This window comes from Peromyscus maniculatus, chromosome 8 (genome assembly GCF_049852395.1).
Source record: "Peromyscus maniculatus bairdii isolate BWxNUB_F1_BW_parent chromosome 8, HU_Pman_BW_mat_3.1, whole genome shotgun sequence".
In the NCBI taxonomy this organism is placed as follows: Eukaryota; Metazoa; Chordata; class Mammalia; order Rodentia; family Cricetidae; genus Peromyscus; species Peromyscus maniculatus.
Window position 1 is genome coordinate 74,304,204 of NC_134859.1, and position 24,378 is coordinate 74,328,581.

The 24,378-nt window shown below is 40.4% G+C and overlaps 1 protein-coding gene across 6 annotated transcripts in view; it reads right to left on the reverse strand.

Annotated features, from left to right (window-relative positions):
• Positions 1 to 506: 506 nt before the first annotated feature.
• Rad51c (RAD51 paralog C) overlaps positions 507 to 24,378 on the reverse strand; it is a 31,095-nt gene continuing 7,223 nt past the window's right edge. Inside the window, exons 5-10 of one of the 6 annotated variants that reach the window (XR_013041828.1) lie at positions 20,572 to 20,703; positions 16,607 to 16,673; positions 14,484 to 14,544; positions 5,880 to 5,943; positions 4,735 to 4,888; positions 507 to 4,204 (exon numbers count right to left, since the gene is read on the reverse strand). Coding sequence is in view for 4 of the 6 variants with exons in the window: in XM_076543087.1 (XP_076399202.1) it covers positions 5,595 to 5,792; positions 5,880 to 5,943; positions 14,484 to 14,544; positions 16,607 to 16,673; positions 20,572 to 20,703 (522 nt within the window). In the remaining 2 variants the exon portion in view is untranslated. Of the gene's footprint in view, positions 4,205 to 4,734; positions 4,889 to 4,910; positions 5,793 to 5,879; positions 5,944 to 14,483; positions 14,545 to 16,606; positions 16,674 to 20,571; positions 20,704 to 24,378 lie in introns of those variants that run through there. The other 5 variants (XR_013041829.1, XM_042282553.2, XM_006983209.4 and 2 more) reach the window with 5 other exon arrangements.

Here is a 24,378-nt window from a genome sequence, read left to right on the forward strand (position 1 = left end):
AGAGATCTGCCTGCCTCTGCCTGAGTGCTGGGACTAAAGGCATGTGCTGGGGGTGAAGAGCTTATTAAGCCATTTTATTTATTTTTGTCTTCATTTAACATTTTTTTCTAAGAAGTAGTGTATTTCCTATTATTGAACCAGTTAGTTTCATAATTATACTTTTCTCTTTGAGCCTCAATTTATATATATGGCTTATTGACATAAATTCTCTTTACATCACTGTTTGGTTTTTGTCCCTTATCTTGCAACCTATTTTTGAAAGTTGGTAGGATATAATCTCCTTGAGTTCTCCCTCCATCCCTTTTGAAAGAGTATAATTTTTATATCTTCATAAAATAAATTACACATAAGAACCATATTTAAAGTAACAGAATGCTTAAGAACTCCCCTCTCACTACACTAATGGAAGTCGAATGGACAGCTGAAGTATCACCAAAGCCTATGCCAAAGGTGAACTGGAACTGAAGACAAGCAAAGAAATATACTACGGTCAAAAATACATGAAATCTTGTCAACATATTTTATGCCAAAATCAGTTCTAAGGGAGCAAAATGTTCTGTAAATTTTAACAGTAACAGTAAATTTAGGCACTGATGTTAACTAAAAATACATATTATAAACAGTCAGCTTCTCTCCTGTAACTCAGTATGTTTTTTTAAAGCAATAGAACACTTCAACTTTGTCTCAAAACTGAAATTCAAGGTATTACAAGAGTAATCTTAGTATTATTTTTTATCGTTTTATTTATTTTTGACACAGGGTCTTGCTGTACAGCTCAGGCTAGGCTGGAACTAGCAGCAATCCTCATGCCTCAGTTTTCTGAGTGCTGAGATTACAGGTATGTAGCAACCACACCTCTGTGATCATGAAAGTAAATGTCACTTTTTCCTATATTTTCAGTGCTGATAATTTCCAGTGCCTGTCTGTCTCATACTGCTTCTATAAAAATAGAAACCAGAAAAATCAATCATTTATAAACAATCTTGTTTATAAATAAGGGCAGTGAAAATAAATATCAAAGAAAAATAAAGATGCCCAAATTGGCATTTCCTGAAGTCTCAGGCAGAGTAAGAATGTGGGTCCTCTAACTTTAGTCCTATCAGATCATACTGTAATTTTCCCACCAATCACAGAAACTTGATTAAGAACATTATTGACAAAAATAAAGCACAGTGGGGCTGGGAGACAGCTCAGCACTCAAGAGCATGCACTTACAATCCTGGTGCTCCTATCTGGAGGCAGAGACAGGAGAATTCCCGGGAGCTTGCAGACCAGCAGGCTTGGCCAATGCAAAGAGAGGCTGTCTCAAACATGGCAGAAAGCAAGGACCAACAAGGCTGTCCTCTGACCACCTCATATGGACTTCGGATCACATACAACCACATTCACGCACATACACAAATGTGCACACAAACACACATGCATCACAGAGGCAAGAGGTTAGCAGAATGATATGTGTGTGTGTGTGTGTGTGTGTGTGTGTGTGTGTGTGTGCGTGCGCGCGTGCGCGCGCATGTAGAGGCCTGACCACATCTCAAAGTGTCATTCCCCAGGAGCTATACACCCTGCTTTTAAGATGGCCTCATTGGCTTGAAGCCCAGGTTCAGCTGGGCTGGCTGGTTCATGAACCCCAGTGTTCTGTCTCAGGTTTCTTTCACACGGGTTCCAGCGATGGAACTCATATCCTCATATCTGCGGCAAGCATTTTACTCAATGAAGTATCTCTCAGACATCGATGGAATGATCTCTACATTTTTCTCTAGTAATATAGAAATGTAATAACTATATTTAAAATATTAAGTCTGTATCCTAAAAATAAACAAAACCAAGTACTGAATTAGGTTATGTGAGTTTTTAACTTTATATTGTATGTCATAACAAACACCTAAACTTATTTGGAATTAAAATGATTTTCCAAGTACAGCAATGGAAAATGTAAATTTCTAGAATTCATTCTTCCCGAAATGAGTTTTTAAAGTAAATTATATTATCAGCTTATGTTGTACTAGTTGTGTCCACAACATAGTAAAACATGGAAATGACATGAAAAACACTGGAAATGAGCACATGATATACCTATAATAAAATGTCTTCATGAAGTGTGGCGGTGCACACCTTTACCCCAGCGCTTGGGAGGCAGAGGCAGGTGGATTGCTGTGAATTGGAGGCTGCCAGCAGGGTCTACAAAAGTGAATTCCAGGATAGCCATAGCTGTTGTTACAGAGAAACCCTGTCTTAAAAAACAAAAAACAACAACAAAAGTCCTCATGAAACCCATTACTATGTACAATAAATATGCCAACTAAAAACAACAAGCAACATTGGGGCCTGGAGAGCTGGTTCAGCAGTTAAGAACGTTCGCTGCTCTTGCAGAGGACTTAAGTTCCGTTCCCAGCACCTCTACGGTATCTCAGAACTGCCTGTAACCAGTTCCAGGGATCAAACACTCCCTCCTGAGCTTTATAGGCACCAGGCACACACAGGACACAGATAAATAAGCAGGCAAAACACTTATAAATCTTGAAAGTATTCTGTGTGCATACAAATGTATTTGTGTTAGCTTTTCATCACTATGGCTGAGATAAAAGGTTCCTTTTGGCTCAGTTTTAGAGGTTGTAGCCTATGATCAGACAAGATCATTTCTTCTAGGCCTCCGGTGGGTTTTCCAGATGGCGACGGCAGATGTACACATGACAGGACTGAACTGCTCACCTCAGGACCAGGAAGCAAGAGAAAAGAGACTTGGGTCCCACAATCCTTTTTGAAGTGCACCTTTCAATGATCTCAAGAATTCCCATCAGGCCCCACTTCTTAGTTTCCATACCTCCCTGGGAAGCAAACTTTTAGCCACATTAACCTTCAATGGATACTTTAAAGTCACACTATCAATATTCACATGTGTACATCAATTACCAGAAAGGGTAATCATGTTGATGACATGAAATAAAAGGAATTCTGTATCTTTTTAATTGATCATACAATCTAACTCTAAGATGAAATCCAAACACAACTACCATCTGCCACATAGACTTGTTTGTCAAAATTAACTGGAGACAGCAAGTAGAGAAAAACACTGGATTTCCCCTCAGAGATAGGGTTTCTTTGTGCAGCCCTGGCTCTCCTGGAACTCACTCTGTAGCCCAGGCTGGCCTAGAACTCAAAGATCGATCTGCCTCTGCCTCCCAAGTGCTGGGATTAAAGAGTGAGTCACCACCAACCAGCATTAGGGAAGGAACATTTTTGGCTCTTGCAGAGGACTGGGGTCTGGTTCCCAGAACCTTCAAGGTGGCTCAGGGTCATTTGTAACTCCAATTCCAGGGGATCCACCAGCCTACTCTGGCTTTTGTAGGTACCAGCACACACATAGTGAACATACACACAAGGGAAAGAGGCCCAGACACAGCTTCTGTGACAGGCTTACTGGCAGGTAACACCCAGACCCAGGAAAAGCCGTAAGCTGACCCCACCCAGAGAGGGCCTGCATCTAAGGGGAAATATCTGACATCCCAAACACTCTAATCATTAGATAAGTTTAGATAAGATGGCCAGATGTCCCTGAGTCTAGCACACATCTATTTCTGTTTTACAGATACTCCTAGACAAATGTCAGCCAATCAGGGTCCTGAACCCTCGAAATCCCCTCACCCCAATCTCTGCTACCCGACCTGAGCTCAGGGCTCACTGCTCTCTCCGCTGTGTCCAACAGACAGAAAGACCAAGCTTGGGGCTTGAAAATAAAGGCTCTTTACTTTTACATGTGGTATTCAGTCTCTGTGGTGGTCTTTTTGGGGTCCCCGAGATCTGGGCATAACACCATACACAGAAAAATAAATTAAAAAGAAAATTAGAAGTAGAAAATCAACTCCCCAAAAAGTTTTCCTCTTACTACATGTACACCATGGTATAGGCACACAGGGGGAAAAAAGGGGGGAGCTTTTTTCAGAGAAGATTCTGTAACTATTTTCCTATTCACATCATATAATTCTGATTCATTCCTGCCATAGTAAGTGTTTACACTTTAAAGAGTATAAGCAGCTACTTATGTATACACAATGACTATCACATCACAAGTCTAACTGTATGCATTGACACTAGTTGGGGGTCAGCATTCTTCCTCTGGCTCTCGTGACCGTTTCCGGAAATTCGAAGAACCTCCTGTCTGTGATGAAGAAGCAGGGACAGCAGCATCTCTAAATCCCTGAGGCTGCAAGATGAAGAATACAAATACACTTAAAGAACATTTAAAATAAAGACTAATTTCCAAATAGTCTTTTTTGTTGTAGTTTGAGACAGGGTTTCTCTGTGTAACAGTCCTGGCTGTCTTGCAGACCTTGTAGACCAGGCTGGCCTCAAACTCACAGAAATCCCCCTGCCTCTGCCTCCCAAGTGCTGGGATTAAAGGCATGTGCCACCACTGCCCAGTTTTCCAAAGTGTTTAAATAACACTAGATAAGAATACTCTCGGGGCTGGAGAGATGGCTCAGAGGTTAAGAGCACCAACTGCTCTTCCAGAGGTCCCGAGTTCAATTCCCAGCACCCACATAGTGGCTCACAACCATCTGAAATGAGACCTGGCACCCTCTTTCATATATATAATAAATAGATAAGTCTTTAAAAAAAAAAAAAAAAAAGAATACTCTCTAAGACTCATAGTTCAGTGGTGAAACCCAATGCCCTTTTGCCCAGTTAACAACAAAAAGTTCTCTAAAAAGAACCTAGTAAGTCTTACGGTACCTGTTGGGAGAAGTGGAAAGAAATAGTTTGTCCTGCTACCTAGGTGTTCTACAAATCATTTTCACAATAAAATATTCTGCATAGCATGTGGCAGGCATCTCTAATAGCAGTCTTCAGGCAGTTAAAGCAGGAAGATCAAAAGTTCAAGGCCAGCCTAAAATACATAACAAGATCTCTTCTCAAAAAGATAAAACAATTAAATGCAGGTTAGTGTAAGTTAAGTAAGGGTAGTATAAAACTAAGTGGAGAATTTATTTTCAGAAAAGCTTTCAATTTTTCTTTTTATCCTTATAAAAATAAGATGGCTGCTTAATGTGGTGGTGCACACCTTTAATGCTAGCACTCCCAGAGGCAGAGTTAGGTCAATCTCTTGAGTGTGAGGCCAGCCCAGTCTACAGAGTATGTTCCAGGACAGCCAGGGCTACAGAGAGAGACCCTATCACTAAAACAAAAACAAAATCAAGGGCTGGAGAGAGTTGGCTCAGTGGTAAGGGCACTTGTTCTGGAGGAAGACCCAAGTGTGAATCCCAGCCCCCACTTGGAGGCTCACCCTCCTCGGGCACCAAGCATACCAAGGGTAGACAGATGCAGACACACAAAACAAACTGTAAACTATATTAAATAAACAATGACGCTCAAGGTCAGGCTTAATTTTAAAGAGAGTTTGAGGCCAATTTGGGCCTGGAGTCCAATGATGCGAATGCTCAGGAAATTAACATTTCAAAGTGTTACAACTATCTACAGACCAAAACTACCAAGATTAACACTTCCCTTCTGGTTGCTGTTGCTGGTACGTTAAGATAGGACCTCATGCTGACTATGTTGGTCTACCTCAGTCTCCTAAGTTCAGGCGTGTGCCATCATGTCCAATTGTATCTTTTCCTTTTGAAAACTTCCAACATGAAAATCTTTGTAGATTTCACAGATGCCATGGAACATACATAAATATTTCCTCTGTTCTCAAAGATCAATTTCAGTTCAACTCTGACTACAGTACTCTGTAAGTACTGTTTTGGTGATGTTCTCACATCAAAACTGTCCTCAAATATGCTTCCCGCCTACAAGATTAACAGAAACCATTTGTACATGACCTTAGATAATTACTGCCCACCAACACCAAAATCCCACTCTGATTAAATACTGACTGTGATTTGAAATGGTACTGTGGACTCCTTCTGGCTTGGTGACTTGTACAATGTTGCAAACCTGCTTGAAGAAAAGAAAGTACATATAAACATTGCCTTAATTAGGTCACATGGCTGATATCATAATTTAAATGTGCAGAGTCCTATACTATACTTCTATCAAGTGTTCTCAAGGACACAAATGTAAAGAAATATTTAAAAAAAAAAAAAAAAAACCAAAAAACTTTCCCCACAGGGTACCATGGCAGATGCCTTTAGTTTCAGGTAAGCAGAGGTAGGATTTTTTTGAGCCCAGGAGTTCAAGACCAGTCTGTATCTTAAAATAAAACAAAATCCTTCTTAAAAAAATACTTGTTTTAAAAATGATAAGTGGTGCTGGTTACGGTGCCGAAAGGTCATGGGGCATGAGCCACAACAAAACCCAGTATCAGAGCTTTATTATGAGGAAGGCAGTTGGGGGGCAATGGGGGACACGACACAACGAAAGGACCAGGCCTGGGGAAGAAGTATGTGCAGAGAACAGAGAGAGAGAGGCAGTGGGAACAGGAAAGAACAGAGAGGAAGAAGGAAGAGTCTGTGTCCGGCTTTTTAAGGATTCCCATGAACATGCGCAGGTGGGCTTAGGGAGCTACACCATGCGCTGATTGTGTGACCACGCCACAATATCCCTTGCTTAGCTGCTGAACTGTGCATGTGTGCCCATGCAGCTGGAGTGGCAGCAGAATCCTAACAATACTTCCATGCAAGCATGCAATAACAAGTACATCCTATACAGTTGTTTATATACATAAAAATTTAAAGCAAATTCAATGACAAATTCAAATAAATTATTTCATAGGCAATGCTACTTATGCTAAAAATTAAAAGTGTGGAAAATATGTAACAAAAAAGGTACTAATAACACATGAAAATAGTTATATGATCACTCATCTTAAGTTATAGGACCACACATTAAGTTATATATGAGCACATATTTTATGTGATCACTTAAGTCATATGACCACACATTATGTATTATATGACCACACATCTTAAGTGACATATAGAGAAGTCAGCTGCACTGGGAATATAGTAGTGTTTGATGAACACGACTGAGGTTCTGGGTTCAACCCACAGCACTGCCAAAAAAGAAAAATGGTGCTGGGTGGTGTTGGCACACGCCTTTAATCCCAGCATTTGGGAGTCAAAGGCAGGCAGATTTCTGAGTTCCAGGACATCCAGGGCTACACAGAGAAACACTATCTGCAAAAACAAACAAAAAAGAAAAACAGGAAAGAAAGAAAAAGAAAAAAGAAAAACTGCTAGACGCCAAAAATTAATAGTGGTGGTCATGGTGGCACACACCTATAATCTTCACATTTAGAGAGTGAAGGCAGATAGGTCAGGAATTCAAGGTCATCATCACGATATGGAGAGTTTGAGAGGCCAGCCTTGGCTACACCATACTGTCTCCTGGCACCCGCCACACACAAAAAAGTAAGTAGGCATGTACACACGTTTTTAAAGATTTGCTTTTATTATTTTTAATTATGTGTAGGGGTGTGTGTCTGTCTGTGAGTATGTACACATAGATGCATGAACTCTCAGAGGCCAGAGGCATCACATCCCCTGGAGATGGAGTTACACAGACAGACAGTTGTAGCCCCCTGATGTTTAGGTTGAGAACAAAATTCAGGTCCTTGGGAAGAACAGCAAGTGCTCTTAACCACTGCACTACCTGTCCAGCCCTGTTTTTATAGTGTAAATAAAACTGAAGGCACATGGAAGCCAGAGGTCGAGTCGGCATCTTCTCTCTCTTTACTCTATTTTTTCTGATAGGGTCTTTTACTGATCGAGGGTTCAACAAGTCTTCTGGATGCGCTGGCATTTCTTCCTCACCTCTCAAATATTATTAAGGACTAGTCTTAACAATCTTCTTCCCAGGGGCCCAGAAGAGAAGCTACAAACGGCAAGAATTATTTTCGGGAAAAAGAATCTAAGTTCACTGAGCTCTTTTGTCCGTCAACTTTATCCCTCTGGGATAAAATTCTATCTACACAGCTTCAGTACGAGTCTCATGCCTGGCTCCTTTCTTGCCTGATTTCTCTCTGCCTTTATCTGCTGTCCCTCTAAGTTCCATCTTAACTCTCATCTTAGTTCTGCCCGTCTGGCTCTTCCTCATCTTCCACCCTCTCATCCTGAAGTTCTCTAGTCAAAATCCTCCTCTCTCCCTATTCCTCTCAGTCTCTCCAAGTCTCTGAGGTATTTAGTTATAAACCCAAGCAACAGCAATCCTCTGGCACAGCAAGGTCACCAAGCTTGAATTCTTATAGGTTCATAAAGGCAGACAAGAGTTTTCCCCAGGCAGTAACCATCAGGCTTTCTTTCACAACCCAAAAGGGGAGTGGTAAAGGAGGAGGTCAACTGAGAGCTAATGATCAGTTAGTATACCAACAAAGGGGGATTTATGTGCTCAATCTACATTCCTAGAAGTGGTTAGATAAAATGTTAGAAGTCTATACTGTTAGTATAAATACCACTAAGGCTGTATAAGAAAGGAGGGTCTCCAAACCCAGAAGGACAAACATGGTATGTACTCACTCATAAGTGGATACTAGATATAAAGCAAAGAACAATCAGACTGCAACCCACAGAACCAGGGAGACAACATAGCAGGGGGGACCCTAGGATGACTGTGGCTTATAATAAGTTTTGGTTTTACTCAAGCCTCGGTGAAACATTTCACTATTAGGATAAGAATTTATACTGTATCAAGCTGATAATAAATAAATAAATAATGAAAAAAAAAAGAAAAAAGAAAAAAAGAAAGGAGGGTCTCAGCTTAAATTGTACAAGAAATAAAGCTATCTACCTGACCTAGGTGACAGGTATTGTTTCCATAAGGGTGTTATCTTAGTTCAGGAGATCATTTGGCCTTGGATGATTGACGGGTCTTTTAGATAAAAACAGTTAGGAGTTCTTGAAAGCACATATAGCATACATGAAAATCATAATCATTGTAGGGATCACCTAATATATATAGAAAAGCTAAAAAATCACCAAGACTTCTTAAGCCATGGTTTGACCTTTGGAAAAGTCCTTGACCTTTCCAAGTAGTAGCTTTTGTGATAGTAGCTGGGTTCCATTACATCTTCCGTGGTATGCAGCACTCACCAGTGCTAGGACTGCAAATGCACACCACCATGCCTGACTTTGTATGTGGTGTTGGGGACCCAAACTCAAGCTCTTATGCCTGCATGACAAGCACTTACAGCCTGAGTCATCACCCAACTCCGCCTTCTCCGCTCTTAATAACTACATTCCCACAGTGTTAACAGCAAGAACACAAAAATCTTCCCAATTTCTTCTGATGAGCTGCTGCTGGCGGTGCACCCCCGAAACTGCACAGATGGAGGGGCTATGAGGACTGCTGTAAGTTCAAGGACCACCTCGGTTACATAACAAGTTTGAGGTGAGCCTGGATAAATCACTCTGTTTAAAAAAAATACTTTTTTTGTGTCGATGCCTGGAACCTAGGGCCTCACACATGCTTAGAGAAGCACTTGACACTTCCCTTAAAATTATTTCTATGGGGCCAGGTGGTGGTGGCGCACGCCTTTAATCCCAGCACTCGGGAGGCAGAGCCAGGCGGATCTCTGAGTTTGAGGCCAGCCTGGGCTACAAAGTGAGTTCCAGGACAGGCACCAAAACTACAAAGAGAAACCCTGTCTTGAAAAACAACAACAACAAAAAAAAAATTACTTCTATGAGGCTGGAGAGATGGCTCAGTGATTGTTCTTCCAGAGGACCCAGGTTCAACTCCCAGTACCTACAAGGGCAACTCACAACTGTCTGTAACTCCAGTTCCAAGGATTCTGACACCATCACACCAAGGCACATAAAATAAAATTCAATGAATTATAACAAGAAATACTTCTAAAACATTTCAGTCATTCACAACGGCAAAAAGATTGAAGCAACAGTGTCTACTAGGAGGTAAATAAAATGTGGAATATAATAAAACGCTTGTTTTTAGGATGAAACTTCTGACATGGCTACAAAATTAAACTTTGAAGAGATTATTCTAAGTGAAATAAGTAAATCAAATATTGTATGATTCCAATTATATTTGGTTCTTGGAGCAGTCAGATTCAGAGATAGAAAGCAGAATAGTGGTTGCCAGGGACAACATTATTGTTTAGTATTGAAGTAAGGGAAGATGAAAAAGTTCTGGAGATAAATGGTAACGAAGGTCACACAAGAATACAAATGTACTTAATGCCAGCAAACCATATAAACACAGTTAAAATGCAGTAAATGTCTATTTTATTTCAATTTTATATAATATAGATTCCAACTTAACAGGAAAACAATCATAGACCTCAGGAATAGGAAAGACATTAGTTGTTTTGTTTTTTTTTGTTTTTTTTTGTTTTTTTTGGGGGGAGGGGGTCGAGACAGGGTTTCTCTGTGTAGTTTTGGTGCCTGTCTTGGATCTCACTCTGTAGACCAAGCTGGCCTCGAATTCACAGAGATCCACCTGGCTCTGTCTCCCAAGTGCTGGGATTAAAGGTGTGCACCACCAATACCCAGCTAGTCATTAGTTTCTACACAACATAATACTAATTCGTTTTCTTTTTCTTTTTTGAGACAGGGTTTCTCTGTGTAGCTTTGGAGCCTGTCCTGAAACTCCTGAAAGTCATCCTGACTTCTACATATGTATGGCATGCACTCGCTCATATATATGCAAAGAAAAGCCCTCACTTTTGACTCAATAAAAATTAGCTAATTGTTCTGGGTAGTGGTGGCACGTCTTTAACCCCAGCACTCAGGAGGCAGAGGCAGGAAGATTCAAGGCCATCCTTGTCTACAGAGAGAGTTCCAGAACAGCTTGAGCTACACAGTGAAACCTTGTCTCAAAAAACCAAAAGAAAGAGAGAGAGAGAAAGAAAATTAGTCTTATAAAAAGTTAGTACGTAAGTCATCTCACATCACCAGTATATCCTAGAAGGTGCCAAGTACATCTGAACTTTTTGAGAAAATTATTAAGAAGTGGTAACCTCTCTTGCTCACTCTTGGTGTAGGGAATGATGAACCCAGGGCTTTCTAAGACAGAGTACCACTATGTGCCTCTAACTAGCCTGGAACTCACAACCTTCCTCTCAAGTGCTGAGATATAGGTATGTGATATGATACCATGCCCAAGACAAAAAAGTAGTAAGATTTTTTTTTTTTTTTTTTTTTTTTGGTTTTCCGAGACAGGGTTTCTCTTGTGTAGCTTTGCGCCTTAAGAAGCCTTTACACATTTAGTACAAAGCCTAAAATCAACACCAGGTGCGGTGGCTTGTGCCTATAATGCTAAAGCAGGAGGCAAGAGGATTGCTAAGAGTTCTAGGCCAGCTTGAGCTATATAAAGGAAAAAACAATCCTAAAGTCAAAAGCAATTTGATTAAGCTTTCAAGTTAGAAAATTCTCTTCAAATTTCTAGGTAAAAAATTTTGTATATCATGTCAGCATCTCAAAAAGATCTTTTTCTCAAGAGCTCTTTTTAAACTAAACCAAAAAGAATCACTTGGCTCATAGCCCTAGCTGAGATGAAGCTTAACATATGGCTGAACTACATAGTTTGGGTCAGGAAGAAACAAGACAGAAGTACAATTTGTGCTCTAAAGCTGAGCACACATATGAAATGCTGTGTGGGGGTGTGATGTATTACTCCACTCTACCAGATCTTCTTGGCAACGAGTGGTATAATTCTGAACAATCTTGGCCTCATATTATCATGAATATGCAAATTGGGGAACCCACATAATATAAGGACACAGACACGATCATTTAAGAATTGTTGGAATGTTATTCTATGATTTGCCAAAGGTTAAAATCAGATGTTAATGGGCAGGTGTGGTGGTGCACACCTTTAATTTCAATACCAGGGAAGCAGAGGCAGTCTGATCTACATAGCAAGTTCCAGACCAGTTAGAGCTACATAGTAAGAGCCTGTCTTAAAAAAAAAACAACAGCACAAAAGCACAATATAAAATCAGATGTTACCAGTGAAGGATGGAAAGTAGGCCATGATTATGTCTAAATTCAATTCACAATATAAATTTGTTGTTCAAGGTCTTCGGTTTTTCTGTTCAAATTTAAAGTGTTCATTTTTATAATTATAAATTTATAAATTGTCTTCATATTTTTAAGATAAAATTGTAAAAAGTATGATAGAGTATACAGCTCAGTGGCAGAGTGCTTATCTAGCATTTCCTAGGCCCCACTCCCCAATACCAGGGGAATAAAATGGGGTGTGGTGGGACTCTTCTGTGGGACTAAAAGGTAGAGGCAAAAATTCAGGAATTAAGGCAATCCTATGCTATCTACTAAGTTCCACATCAGCCTGGGCTATTTGACAGCTTATCTCAAGAACAAACAAAAGATAAATAAACAGCATGTAAGACTTCATGCAGTCTTATGGATACGCCTATAGCTCAGTGGGAGAGATTGTATTTGGCATGCCAGAAGTCCTCCGTTCAATTTCCAGTACCCAAAACCAAAACCAAACAAAATCCCCATAGTCCCTACACGCAAAGATTTCACAAAATTTTAAAGACAAAAACATCTGATTTCAAACAATAAACAAAAATATCTTGATTCATAAGTTACTAAACAAGGTCAATTAATTCTGATTATTATAAAGTAAGCACATTACTGTCATATGCCCAAAGATTTGAAAGAAACACTTTGGAGGAAAAATACTTTACTAGGGAAGAAAAGAATAAAAGCTATACATTCAGGTTTGCATGCAATATTATAATTATCTTCTAGAAAACAGTTATTATAGGAGAAAGGGAAAAAATATTCATGCCTGACCCAGTTATGTTTTAGTGAGTACCCTTCCGAGTAATCTTTTAGACTGACTCATGCAGTTTCTATCTCCAGAGGCTACTTGCAACAAGTCCGGTAACTTCCTTTTCAAAATATAGACTGTAAGGGCTAGAGAGGTGGTGGAGTAGTCAAGAGCTCCCATTGCTCTTGCAGAGGACTGGGGTTCAGTTCCCAGCATCCACATGGTGGCTTACAACCACCTGTAATTCCAGTTCCAGGGGATCCAATGCCCTCTTGTGACCTCTGTGGGCACCAGAGATGCACGTGTTGTACATACATATGTGCAAAAACAGGCAGGAAGACTACTCACATAAAATTAAATAAATAAATAAATCCATTTTTTAAAATTAAATAAAGCTGGGAGTGGTGGCACACTCCTTTAATCTCAACACTCAAAAGGCAGAGGCAGGCAGATCTCTGTGAGGCTCAAGGCCAGCCTGGGCTACACAGGGACAGCTAAGGACAGCTAAGATTACATAAAAAGACACTCTATAGCCGGGTGGTGGCGCACGCCTTTAATCCCAGCACTTGGGAGGCAGAGGCAGGCGGATCTCAGTGAGTTCGAGGCCAGCCTGGGCTACCAAGTGAGTTCCAGGAAAGGCACAAAGCTACACAAGAGAAACCCTGTCTCGGAAAACAAACAAACAAACAAACAAAAAGACACTGTATCATCACCACCACCACCGCCGCCAAAAATTTTGTACATGATATGGCTTTCTCTTTTCTTTTTTTTCCGGAGCTGAGGACTGAACCCAGGGCCTTGCACTTGCTAGGCAAGCACTCTACCACTGAGCTAAAGTTCCAACCGCTTTTCTTTTTTATGCAGTCTTATTGTCCTAGTCTGATCTGGAACTATACAGTCCATGTTACCCTCAGTCTCCTGAGTGCTGGGATTAGACATGTGCCAACATATCTAGCCACAATATGGATTTGAAAGAGCATTAGAAGGTGACATGTAATGCAGCTTTCTTAAAAAAAAAAAAAAAAAAAAAAAAATGCAGTGTCACTGACCAAGTTCAATATTGCCCTACATACTGCCTCAGTTTCCTCCTTTATTAGAGCACTTCCATACCAAGTTCTCTAGGTTATGCCAATTAATCACAAAGCAGAAAGGCTGGCATGAATCTGACATTTTTTGAAGTTCAGAATAAAAGGCTTCATAGCTTTCAATGGCCTATTTTAAAGAAAAGGAAAGCTGGTTCATTCACTTGCTCAGCAGCTTTAGAAACAAACACAAAGGCTTCATGCTGCCATGATTTTATTTTAAAGAACAATACTTGTGAAAGGCAGGTAAATACATGGGTAATAAAAGGGAAAATGGCAGACACAATTTCATGCAAGAACTATATTAAGCAACTAAGAAAAACCATCCTATTTCCCACATATATTAGTCCTAACGCTAACCTCGAAAGTTTTCCTATTGTCCTGATTTTATTCCTCTTTCAATCCCTTCTGGGAACACGGAGTACCACCTCCTTCTTCATAGCTAATAAGTGATTTCAAAGAGTATCAGAAGGCAGCAATTCCTTGGCCACCTACATGCTCCAGGTGCATTCATTCCATAATTTAAATATACAAAGAATTCTCTCTGCAGCTCCATGTGCAGCATTAACAATGTGTTTCTATGTTTGCTCTAACTGATGTCAAACACAGCAACACCTCAGGCTGGGGACTAATGCAGAAACCATTAAGTGTTCAGTGCAATTAGAATGATATTCTGAATTATGAACTGATTTTGATACTGACCTTTGCTTTTGTTCCCAGTGAAAAATAAGCCTTATTGTAGCAGCATGTCCCCAGCTTTCCCCTAAAAAAAAAAAAAAAAAAAAAAAAAATTAACTATATAGTACTTTTAGACTATAAAACTATAACATTAAAAACTATAGTATTTTTTTAAGTTACTTAAAATGTCTCTGGCCAAATACTATCTTATATTACCAAATTATATTAAGAATATTCTTGGGGGCTGGAGAGATTGCTCAGCAGTTAAGAGCACTGGCTGTTCCTCCAGAGGTCCTGAGTTCAATTCCCAGCAACCACATAGAGGTTCACAACCATCCATAATGAGATCTGGTGCCCTCTTCTGGCCTGCAAGCATGCATGTAGGCAGAACACTGTATAATAAATAAATAAATAAATTAAATAAATAAATAAATAAATAAATAAATAAATAAATAAATAAATGTATGTTTTAAAAAAATATTCTTGGACCAGGTGATGGCAGCACATGCCTTTAATCCCAGCTCTCAGGAGGCAGAGGCAGGCGAATCTCTGTGAGACCAGTCTCAAGACCAGTCTGTTCTACAGAGCCAGTTTCAGGACAGCCAGAGCAGTTACACAGAGAAACTGTCTTGAGAAACTAAAAAAAAGAAAGAAAGAAAGAAAGAAAGAGAGGGAGGGAGGGAGGGAGGGAGGGAGGGAGGGAGGAAGGAAGGAAGGAAGGAAGGAAGGAAGGAAGGAAGGAAGGAAGGAAGGAAGGAAGAAAAGAAAAATATAATAATATTTACTTTAAAAAAAATTCTTGGGTTTTGGCCAGGCAGTGGTGGTGTACACTTTTAATCCTAGCACTCAGGAGGAAGAGGCAGGAGAATCTCTGAGTTTGAGGCCAGCCTGGTCTATAGAGTGAGTTCCAGGACAACCAAAGCTACACAGAGAAACTCTGTCTCAAAAACGAAACGAAACAAAACAAAACAAAAAAATCAATCAAACCAAAGAAATGTTCTTGGTTTCAAAACCTGTAGGATATGAGTAAGATCCTTTTTCTTTCTTTCTTTCTTTTTTTTTTTTCCAGAGCTGAGGACCAAACTCAGGGCCTTGTGCTTGCTAGGCAAGCACTCTACCACTGAGCTAAATCCCCACCCCCATGAGTAAGATCCTAAGAGTGACAGAGCTTTAATTATCTAGGAAAGCAATGCAAATCATTATTCTCTATTGTTTCATGGACAGGTTACAGTTTCAGTGCATTACCAATCTTCCACTCCATAAAGCCTACTACGTATTTTTAACACCCAGTAACAGGGTCTCATTTGGTCCTAACTGGCCTAGAACTCGATATGTAGACCAGGCTGGCTTTGAAATAAGAGAACTCTGCCTGCTTCTACCTCTGGAGTGCTGGGATTAAAGACATGTCATCATGGAGATTTCATTAGGCAGTCCAGGCTTGCCTGGGACTTCTGGGCTAAAGTGATCTTCCTACTTCAGCCTCATGAGGAACTGGGGCTACAGCTCTTTATCATGTTTGGCACACAGAGTGTTATTGGACTTCAGTAGAGATAGCTCTTGAAGCATTGTGTTCTGATAAAATCACAGTAGGAATATACCTGTTTGCACTAGTATGATTTGTATTTAAATAGACTCATTCTCCTTCCTGCCTAAGACTGCCGGTTTGGGCTTTTTAAAATTGATGTTTCATTTTAAGCAGTCAGTGCTCTTAATGGCTGAGCCATCCCTCAGGCTCCTAAGACTGAGGGGTTTGTTTGTTGAGACAGGGTTTCTGTGTAGCCCTGTTTCTCCTGGAACTCTCTGTAGACCAGGCTAGCCTCAAACTCAGAGATCCACCTGCCTCTGCCTCCCAAGTGCTTGATTAAAGGCATGCGCCACCACCGCCCAGCAAGACTGAGATTTTAATGTCTAAAATCCTATTTTGAATATTTACTTCTCAGGTTTCTAACATAGTTGCCAGATAGTAGGTACTCAATAAATGTCTGTTAAATTATGAAATGGTAGGTGAGCATCTCAGGACACTGTGCTCAGTGATCAGATGTGTCAGTGAGTAAAGCAGCCTCTACTTAAAAGCTTATAGTATTCAAACACATGAAAAGGTAGGAAAACATTACAACAAAAATGTTTTATCTACTTCATTTACCCACCTAATGCAGGGACAAGTAATGCTTGATTTTTATCAATCTTTGTTGTCATCTGATTAGTTAAAATAACCTATAAAAGTAAAACATAAGAAAGTTAGGATATGCTTGGTGGTGGTAGCATATGACTTTAATTCTAGCACTTGTGAGTTTGAGGCCAGCTTGGTCTATAGAGATGGTTCCAGGATAGCCAGAGCTATTACAGAGAGAAACCCTATCTTGAAAAAAGCAAACAAACAAGTTGTATGTAAACAGTCCTATGAGCTTAATATTCTGAATATAACAAGTTAAAAGAAAATATATTAGAGACTGGAGAGATTACTTAAATTCAGGACCCAGATTCAGTTTCCAGACTCACATGATGACTCACAACCACCTCTACCAGTGGTTCTCACCCTTCCTAATGCTTCGACCCTTTCATACAGTTCCTCATGTTGTGGTGGCCCCAACCACAAAATTATTTTTCATTGCTATTTCTTTTTCCTTTTTTTTGAGCTGAGGATCAAACCCAGGGCCTTGTGCTTGCTAGGCAAGCGCTCTATCACTGAACTAAATCCCCAACCCTTTCACTGCTATTTCATACCTGTAATTTTGCTACTGTTCTGAATCATAAAGTAAATATCTGTGGTTTTGGATGATAATTTGGAGGTCACAACCCAGAAGTTGAGAAGCTGATTTATAACTTCAGTTTCAGAAGACCTGATGCCCTCTTATGGCCTCCTCCAGCACCAGGCACACATGTAGTGCACAAACATACATGCAGGCAAAACACATACAAATTAAATAACCTTTTAAAAAATACAATTTTTTGTGAAGAAAAAGGAAGAGATGAGGGAAATATGCTCACTTCTCTGAAAATTTGAAAGTGCTGAGATTAAAGTTGTAAGTCACCAACACCTGGCATATATGTTTTCTTTCATAAATTGCCTTGGTCAGGGAGGGACTGGGAGGACAGGAGGGAAGGGTAACTTTGGTAGGAATGTAAAAACTAACTAACTAACTAAATAAATAAATAAATAAATAAAGTATTCCATTTAATAAAATTTAAAAACATTAAAAAAAATAACTAAGTTGCCTAGGTTATAGTGTTTTGTCACAGCACTATGGAGGCAAGACAGCTAGGCATAGTGGTACATGCCTTTAACCCTGCACGTAGGAGGCAAGAGGCAGGGGCAGATAAATCTCTGTGGGGTTTTTTGCTGTTTTTTTTTTTTTTTTTTTTTTTTTCCCCCAAGACAAGGTTTCTCTTCTTGGCTGTCCTGGAACTCACTCTAGACCAGGCTGGCCTTGAACACAGAGTTTAATCCCTGCCTCTGCCTCCGGAGTGCTGGGATTGAAGGCCCGAGGTACCAATGCCCGGCTAAATCTCTGTTTGATTCTAGCCTAGTGACATGAATTCTAGGAAAGACAGAGGTACATAGTGAGACCTTGTATTAAAAAAAAAAAGGGGGGGGGGGCTGGAGAGATGGCTCAGAGGTTAAGATCACTGACTGCTCTTCCAGAGGTCCTGAATTCAATTCCCAGCAACCACATGGTGGCTCACAACCATCTATAATGAGATCTGGTGCCTTCTTCTGGCCTGCAGACATACATGCAGGTAGAACATTGTATACATAATAAATAAATAAGAGTAAGATCGAGTTCAAGGTCATCCTCAGATGTATAGTGAGTTCAAAGCCAATCTTACCTAAATGAGACCCTGCCCTGAAAAAACAAAACAATAAAACTTGCCGGTGGTGGCGCATGCCTTTAATCCCGGCACTTGGGATGCAGAGCCAGGCGGATCTCTGTAAGTTCGAGGCCAGCCTGGGCTACCAAGTGAGTTCCAGGAAAGGCGCAAAGCTACACAGAGAAACCCTGTCTCAGAAAAAATAAACAAACAAACAAACAAACAAACGAATAAAACTCAAGTCTCTAACCACCATCTTTAATTCCAGTCTTTGTAGATCCAATGCCCGCTTCTGGCCTCCTTGGACACAGCATGGACATGGTGCACAAACATACATGCAGGTGTAGCACACGTGCACACATAAAAGATTTTAAAAAATTAAAAATAAGGTGGAGAGCGACTGAGAAGAATGTTGACCTCTGGCCTCCATAGGCACTTGCCCACTTGTACATGGACTTACATGTACACACACAATCCAAAATTTATATACATATAAATGGAGAGAGAGCTACATTAAAATAGGGCAGGAGATGTATGAAGTTCAATGGCAGAACGTCTGCTTAGTATGTCTGAAGTCCTGAGTTGGGGCAGCAGCAACAGCAGCAAAACAACAAGAAAAAAACCCGAAACCTAGAGAACTGACACTGTGCAGACTATTTGTCTTGAGCGCCCTCTACTGGGGGATCTTCAGGATACCATCATTAACAATGCTAAATTCCAATTAACAGTAAGAAATAATTCAAAGAGCACTATACTTTGGCAAAAAGAATATGGCAAGAGGGCTGGTAAGATGGCTCAGTGGGTAAAGCCTTCTCCATGGAGTCTGACAATGTAGGTTTGCTCTCTGGGCCCCCATAGTGCAGAGAACTGACTTATGTAAGTTGTCCTCGGACCATACAAGTGCCATGGCACATGCAACCACACACGTACATACACACAAAATAAATAAAATATGATTTAAGAATAAAATCTGGAAACACAAAGAAAATGTGTATGTTTTTATTTGTTTATTTATTTATTTATTTCCTATTATCAGCTTGATACAGTACAAATTCTTTTTTTTTTTTTTTTGGTTTTTCGAGACAGGGTTTCTCTGCGTAGCTTTGCACCTTTCCTGGAGCTCACTTGGTAGCCCAGGCTGGCCTCGAACTCACAGAGATCCGCCTGGCTCTGCCTCCCGAGTGCTGGGATTAAAGGCGTGTGCCACCATGCCCGGCACAAATTCTTATCCTAATAGTGAAATGTTTCACTGAGTCTTGCCCAGTGATTGAGTAAAACCAAAACATATTATAAGCCACAGTCATCCTAGGGTCCCCCTGCTTTGTCGCCTCCCTGGTTCTGTGGGTTGCAGTCTGATTATCCTTTGCTATATATCTAGTATCCACTTATGAGTGAGTACATACCATGTTTGTCCTTCTGGGTTTGGGTTACCCCACTCAGGATGATATTTTCTAGTTCTATCCATTTGCCTGCAAATTTCAGGCTGTCATTGTTTTTCTCTGCTGAGTAGTACTCCATTGTGTATATGTACAGCCTAGAAAATGTGTATGTTTTAAATTTTATAGAGAAAGTTCTTTATTTGCGTTTGGTGTACTACAGGCATGTGCTAACAACTCCCTAAAAAGGTAAGAACAGTAAGTCAAAGCATTTTCTCTCCCACCTCTCTCCTGCAAGCATTTTGTCAGTGGGAGGATGTGGCTGCAGAGTGGACATCACTGGTAACCCTGCACCCCTTGGCTCATTGTACTTCTCCCTTCACATGTCTCATCTAACGGCTCTAGGGCCTAGGTAGTCGCTCTAAAGAACACTTGCCTACTATGCTTGAGGCTCTGGGTCTAACGACTGTTATTATAAAAAACAAAAAAACAAAAAAAAATCTCCATTAAAAGCACTGTATAATAACAAATGTCTGTAATGTCAGTATTCAGGAGGATAAAGAGTTCAAGGAGGGACAGACTACATATCACATTTCAGACTATTTATCAAGGTTGTTTCCAACAAGCAACAATAACAACCACAAACCCCCAAAACCATGTTCATGTTATTTATCTTTACTCATGCAAAATATGTATAAATTTAGACATTAATTTTTGTTTTGTTTTGTTTTTTTGAGACAGGGTTTCTCTGTGTAGCCCTAGCTGTCCTGGAACTCACTCTGTAGACCAGGCTAACCTGGAACTCAGAGATCCACCTGCGTCTGCTGCCCCAGTGCTGGGAATGTATGCACACTACCACTGCCGAGATAGACATTAATATTTCATACAAGCCTAACTATAAAATTCTTCTGATTAATAATACTTACAGCTAACCTGTGATTATTTGCAAGGCTGATCATTTGTTGGGCTAGGCCATTTAGTAGTCGAGTACGAAGGGACAGATCATCAAGGTCATGACGAAAAGGAAAAGCAATACCATCTATGATCACCAACCGCACCTAAACACAGGAGAATGAAATCAGGTTCTGAGTTAGAATTACAATAATAAAAATGGCATCCCAAAAGCATATTCCATTACAGATTTAAATCTTAAAATCAAGGGCTTAAAAAAGAAAGACATCGTCAGGCGGTGGTGGTGCACGCCTTTAATCCCAGCACTCTGGGAGGCAGAGGCAGAGGCAGGCAGATCTCTGTGAGTTCGAGGCCAGCCTAGTCTCCAAAGCAAGTTCTAGGAAAGGCGCAAAGCTACACAGAGAAACCCTGTCTCGAGGAAAAAAAAAAAAAAAAAAAAAAGAAAGAAAGAAAGAAAGAAAGACATCGAGTAGGGTACTGTGGCAACTTTAATCCCAGCACTCTGGGAGGCAGAGGCAGGTATGTTAAATAGAGAAATTCTGTCTCAAAAAACAAAACAAAACAAAACAAATAAAGAAATAAAAAAATTTCTTTAAAAAGAAAGAAAAGAGCCGGGCGGTGGTGGCCCATGCCTTTAATCCCAGCACTCAGGAGGCAGAGGCAGGCGGATCTCTGTGAGTTCGAGGCCAGCCTGGGCTACCAAGTGAGTTCCAGGAAAGGCGCAAAGCTACACAGAGAAACCCTGTCTCGAAAAACCAAAAAAAAGAAAGAAAGAAAAGAAAAAAGAATTCTAGCTAGCTGGGCATTTTTGATAAAGCTGGAGAGATGGTTCAGAAAACCCAAGTTCAGTTCCTAGTACCCATGTCAAGCAGTTCACAGCTTCCTGTAACTCCAGTTGTCTAGGGGATCCCAATGCCTTCCTCTGGTCTCCAGTCACTTGCATAATTAAAAATAAGAACATGGTGGTATATACCTATAATCTCAGCACAAAAGAAGTAAAGGTAAGAGGGTCATGAATTTCAGGCCAGTCTGGGCTATACAGTGAGACTCTATCTCTAATTAAATAAAAATGAGTATTAGAATTTTCTTTTCTTTTATAATGTTGGAGTTAAAGCTGTAGCACATACATGGTAAGCATTCTACTACTGAGCTATATTCCTCACCCTCGGGCTTATTTCTAACTCTTCAAAGGTTTCCTTTTAAAATTCACTTTATTATTTTATGTGTATTAGGGTTTTGCCTCCATGTATGTCTGTGTACCATGCTTGTGTCTGGTGGCTGTGAAGGTCAGAAGAGGGCAAGAGATCCCCTAGAACCAAATTTATAGATGGTTGTGAGCCACTATGTGGGTGTTGGAAATCCAACCCAGGTCCTCTGAAGTGCAGCCAGTGTTAACTGTTGAACCATCTCTCCAGCCTTCAAAGGCTTTCTTTCTTTTGGAAAGTATTCACCTAATGATCCTACACTAATTATTACCAGAATACACAAGTGCGCACGCACGCACGCACAAACACACACAAACACACACATTTTTTGAGACAGAGTTTCTCTGTGTAGTTTTGGTGCCTGTCCTGGATCTTGCTTTGTAGAGCAGGCTGACCTCGAACTCACAGAGATCCCCCTGGCTCTGCCTCCCAAGTGCTGGGATCAAAGGCGTGGGCTACCTGAATACTATATGACATGCACATGCATGGTTCTAGTTTCATTTCTGTTGCTGTGTGATGGCTCAGCAGTTAGGAGGACCCAGGTTCAATTCTCAGCACCCACACGGCAGTGTACAACCTTCCGTAACTCCAGTTCCAGGAAATCAATGCCCTCTTTCAGGCCTGTGTGTCCACTGAACACATATGGTGCACAGACACACATGCAAGCAAAATGCCCATATATACACAAATAAAAAAATTTAAAAAGTTGATATGGTACGGTGGGTTTGAATGAATGTCCCCATAAAGTCTAGTATCTGAATACTTGGTTCCCAGTTGGTGGTGCTGTTTGGCGAGGAGGTGTAGGAGGTGTAGCTTTGCTCAAAGAAGTACATCACTGAGAACAAGTTTTGAGGTTTCAAAGCCATGTGCCATTTCCAGTTCCTTCTCTCTGCTTCTTGCTTGTGGTTCAATTAACTCTTAACTCTTTTTTTTTTTTAGATTTATTTTATTTATTTATTATGTATACAATGTTCTGTCTGCATGTCACGTCAGAAGAGGGCACCAGATCTCATTATAGATGGTTGTGAGCCATCATGTGGTTGCTGGGAATTGAACTCAGGACCTCTGGAAAAGCAGTCAATGCTCTGAACCTCTGAGCCATCTCTCCAGCCCATTAACTCTTAACTCTTAACGCTCTGCAACCAAAAGCTTAGGTAAACTCTTCCTTCCTTGAGTTGCTGGTGTTTCAGCACAGCAACAGAAAACTAATTGCAAGAGAGCCTAAACAGCCACAATAATCTTGAAAAAGAACAAAGTTAAAGGACTCAGGTTTCCTAATTTGAAAATGTACTAAAAAGCTATAGTAACCAAAACAATCTAATAGTAGCTGAGAATCTGTGGTAGAACACTTGCCTAGCATGGACTAGACTCTAATTTGAGTCCCAGCAAAAAGACAAACAGATTGAATAGATAAAGAGATAGATAGAATAAATAGATAGATACATATATACATATATGTGGTGATATTGTGTTCCCCAAAATATTGTGCACTCTAATAAATTTATCTGGAGTCAGAGAACAGAACTGCCACTAGACATAGAAGCCAGAAAATGGTGGCACTCACACCTTTAATCCTAGCATTCCAGAGGCAGAAATCCACCTGGATCTCTGAGTTCAAGGCCACACTGGAAACTTCCAGGCTTGGTAACAAGAGCCTTTAATCCCAGGAAGTGATGGCAGAAAGCAGAAAGGTATATAAGGCGTGAGGACCAGGACCTAGAGCTGGCTAAGCTTTTAGGCTTTTAGCAGTAGTTCAGTTGAGAGACATTCGGATGAGGACACAGAAGCTTCCAGTCTGAGAAAACAGGATCAGCTGAGGAATTGGCAAGGTGAAGTGGCTGTGGCTTGTTCTGCCTCTCTGATGTTCCAGCATTCACCCCAATACCCAGCCCAGATTTGGTTTTTGTTTGTTTGTTTGTTTTGTTTTTTAAGGTTTATTTATTATGTATATAGTGTTCTGTCTGCAGGCCAGAAGTAGGCACCAGATCTCATTACAGATGGTTGTGAGCCACCATGTGGTTGCTGGGAATTGAACTCAGGACCTTTGGAAGAGCAAGCAGTGCTCTTAACCTCTGAGCCATCTCTCCAGCCCCCCAGATTTGTTTTTATTAATAAGACCTTCTAAGATTCCTGCTACACATACACACATACATTAGATAGACAGAGATACATACAGATTATATAGATATATAGATAGATAGACAGACAGACAGAGTGAGTAAGGAGAGGTAAACCAATTGAAATAAAAAAAAAAAACACAACAGAACAAATGCCAGGTATGGTGGCACACACCTTTAATCTCAGCACTCGAAGTCAGAGGCAGGCGAATCTCTGAGTTTGAGGTAATCCTGGTCTACAGTACAAGTTCCAAGACAGCCAGGGCTACACAAAAAAAAACTTGTCTTGGAAAAATAAATAAATAATAAAAAATTTAATAATAATAATTAAATAAAACAGGCTGAATATGGTAACAAAAGCCTGTATTCCAGCACTTGAGTGAAGACAGAATGATTAGAATTCAAGGTCAGCTGGGTAGGGTGACCCATACCTTTAATCTCAGCACACCAGAGGCAGAGGCAGGTCAATCTCAAGGCCAGACTGTTCTACAAAGTGAGT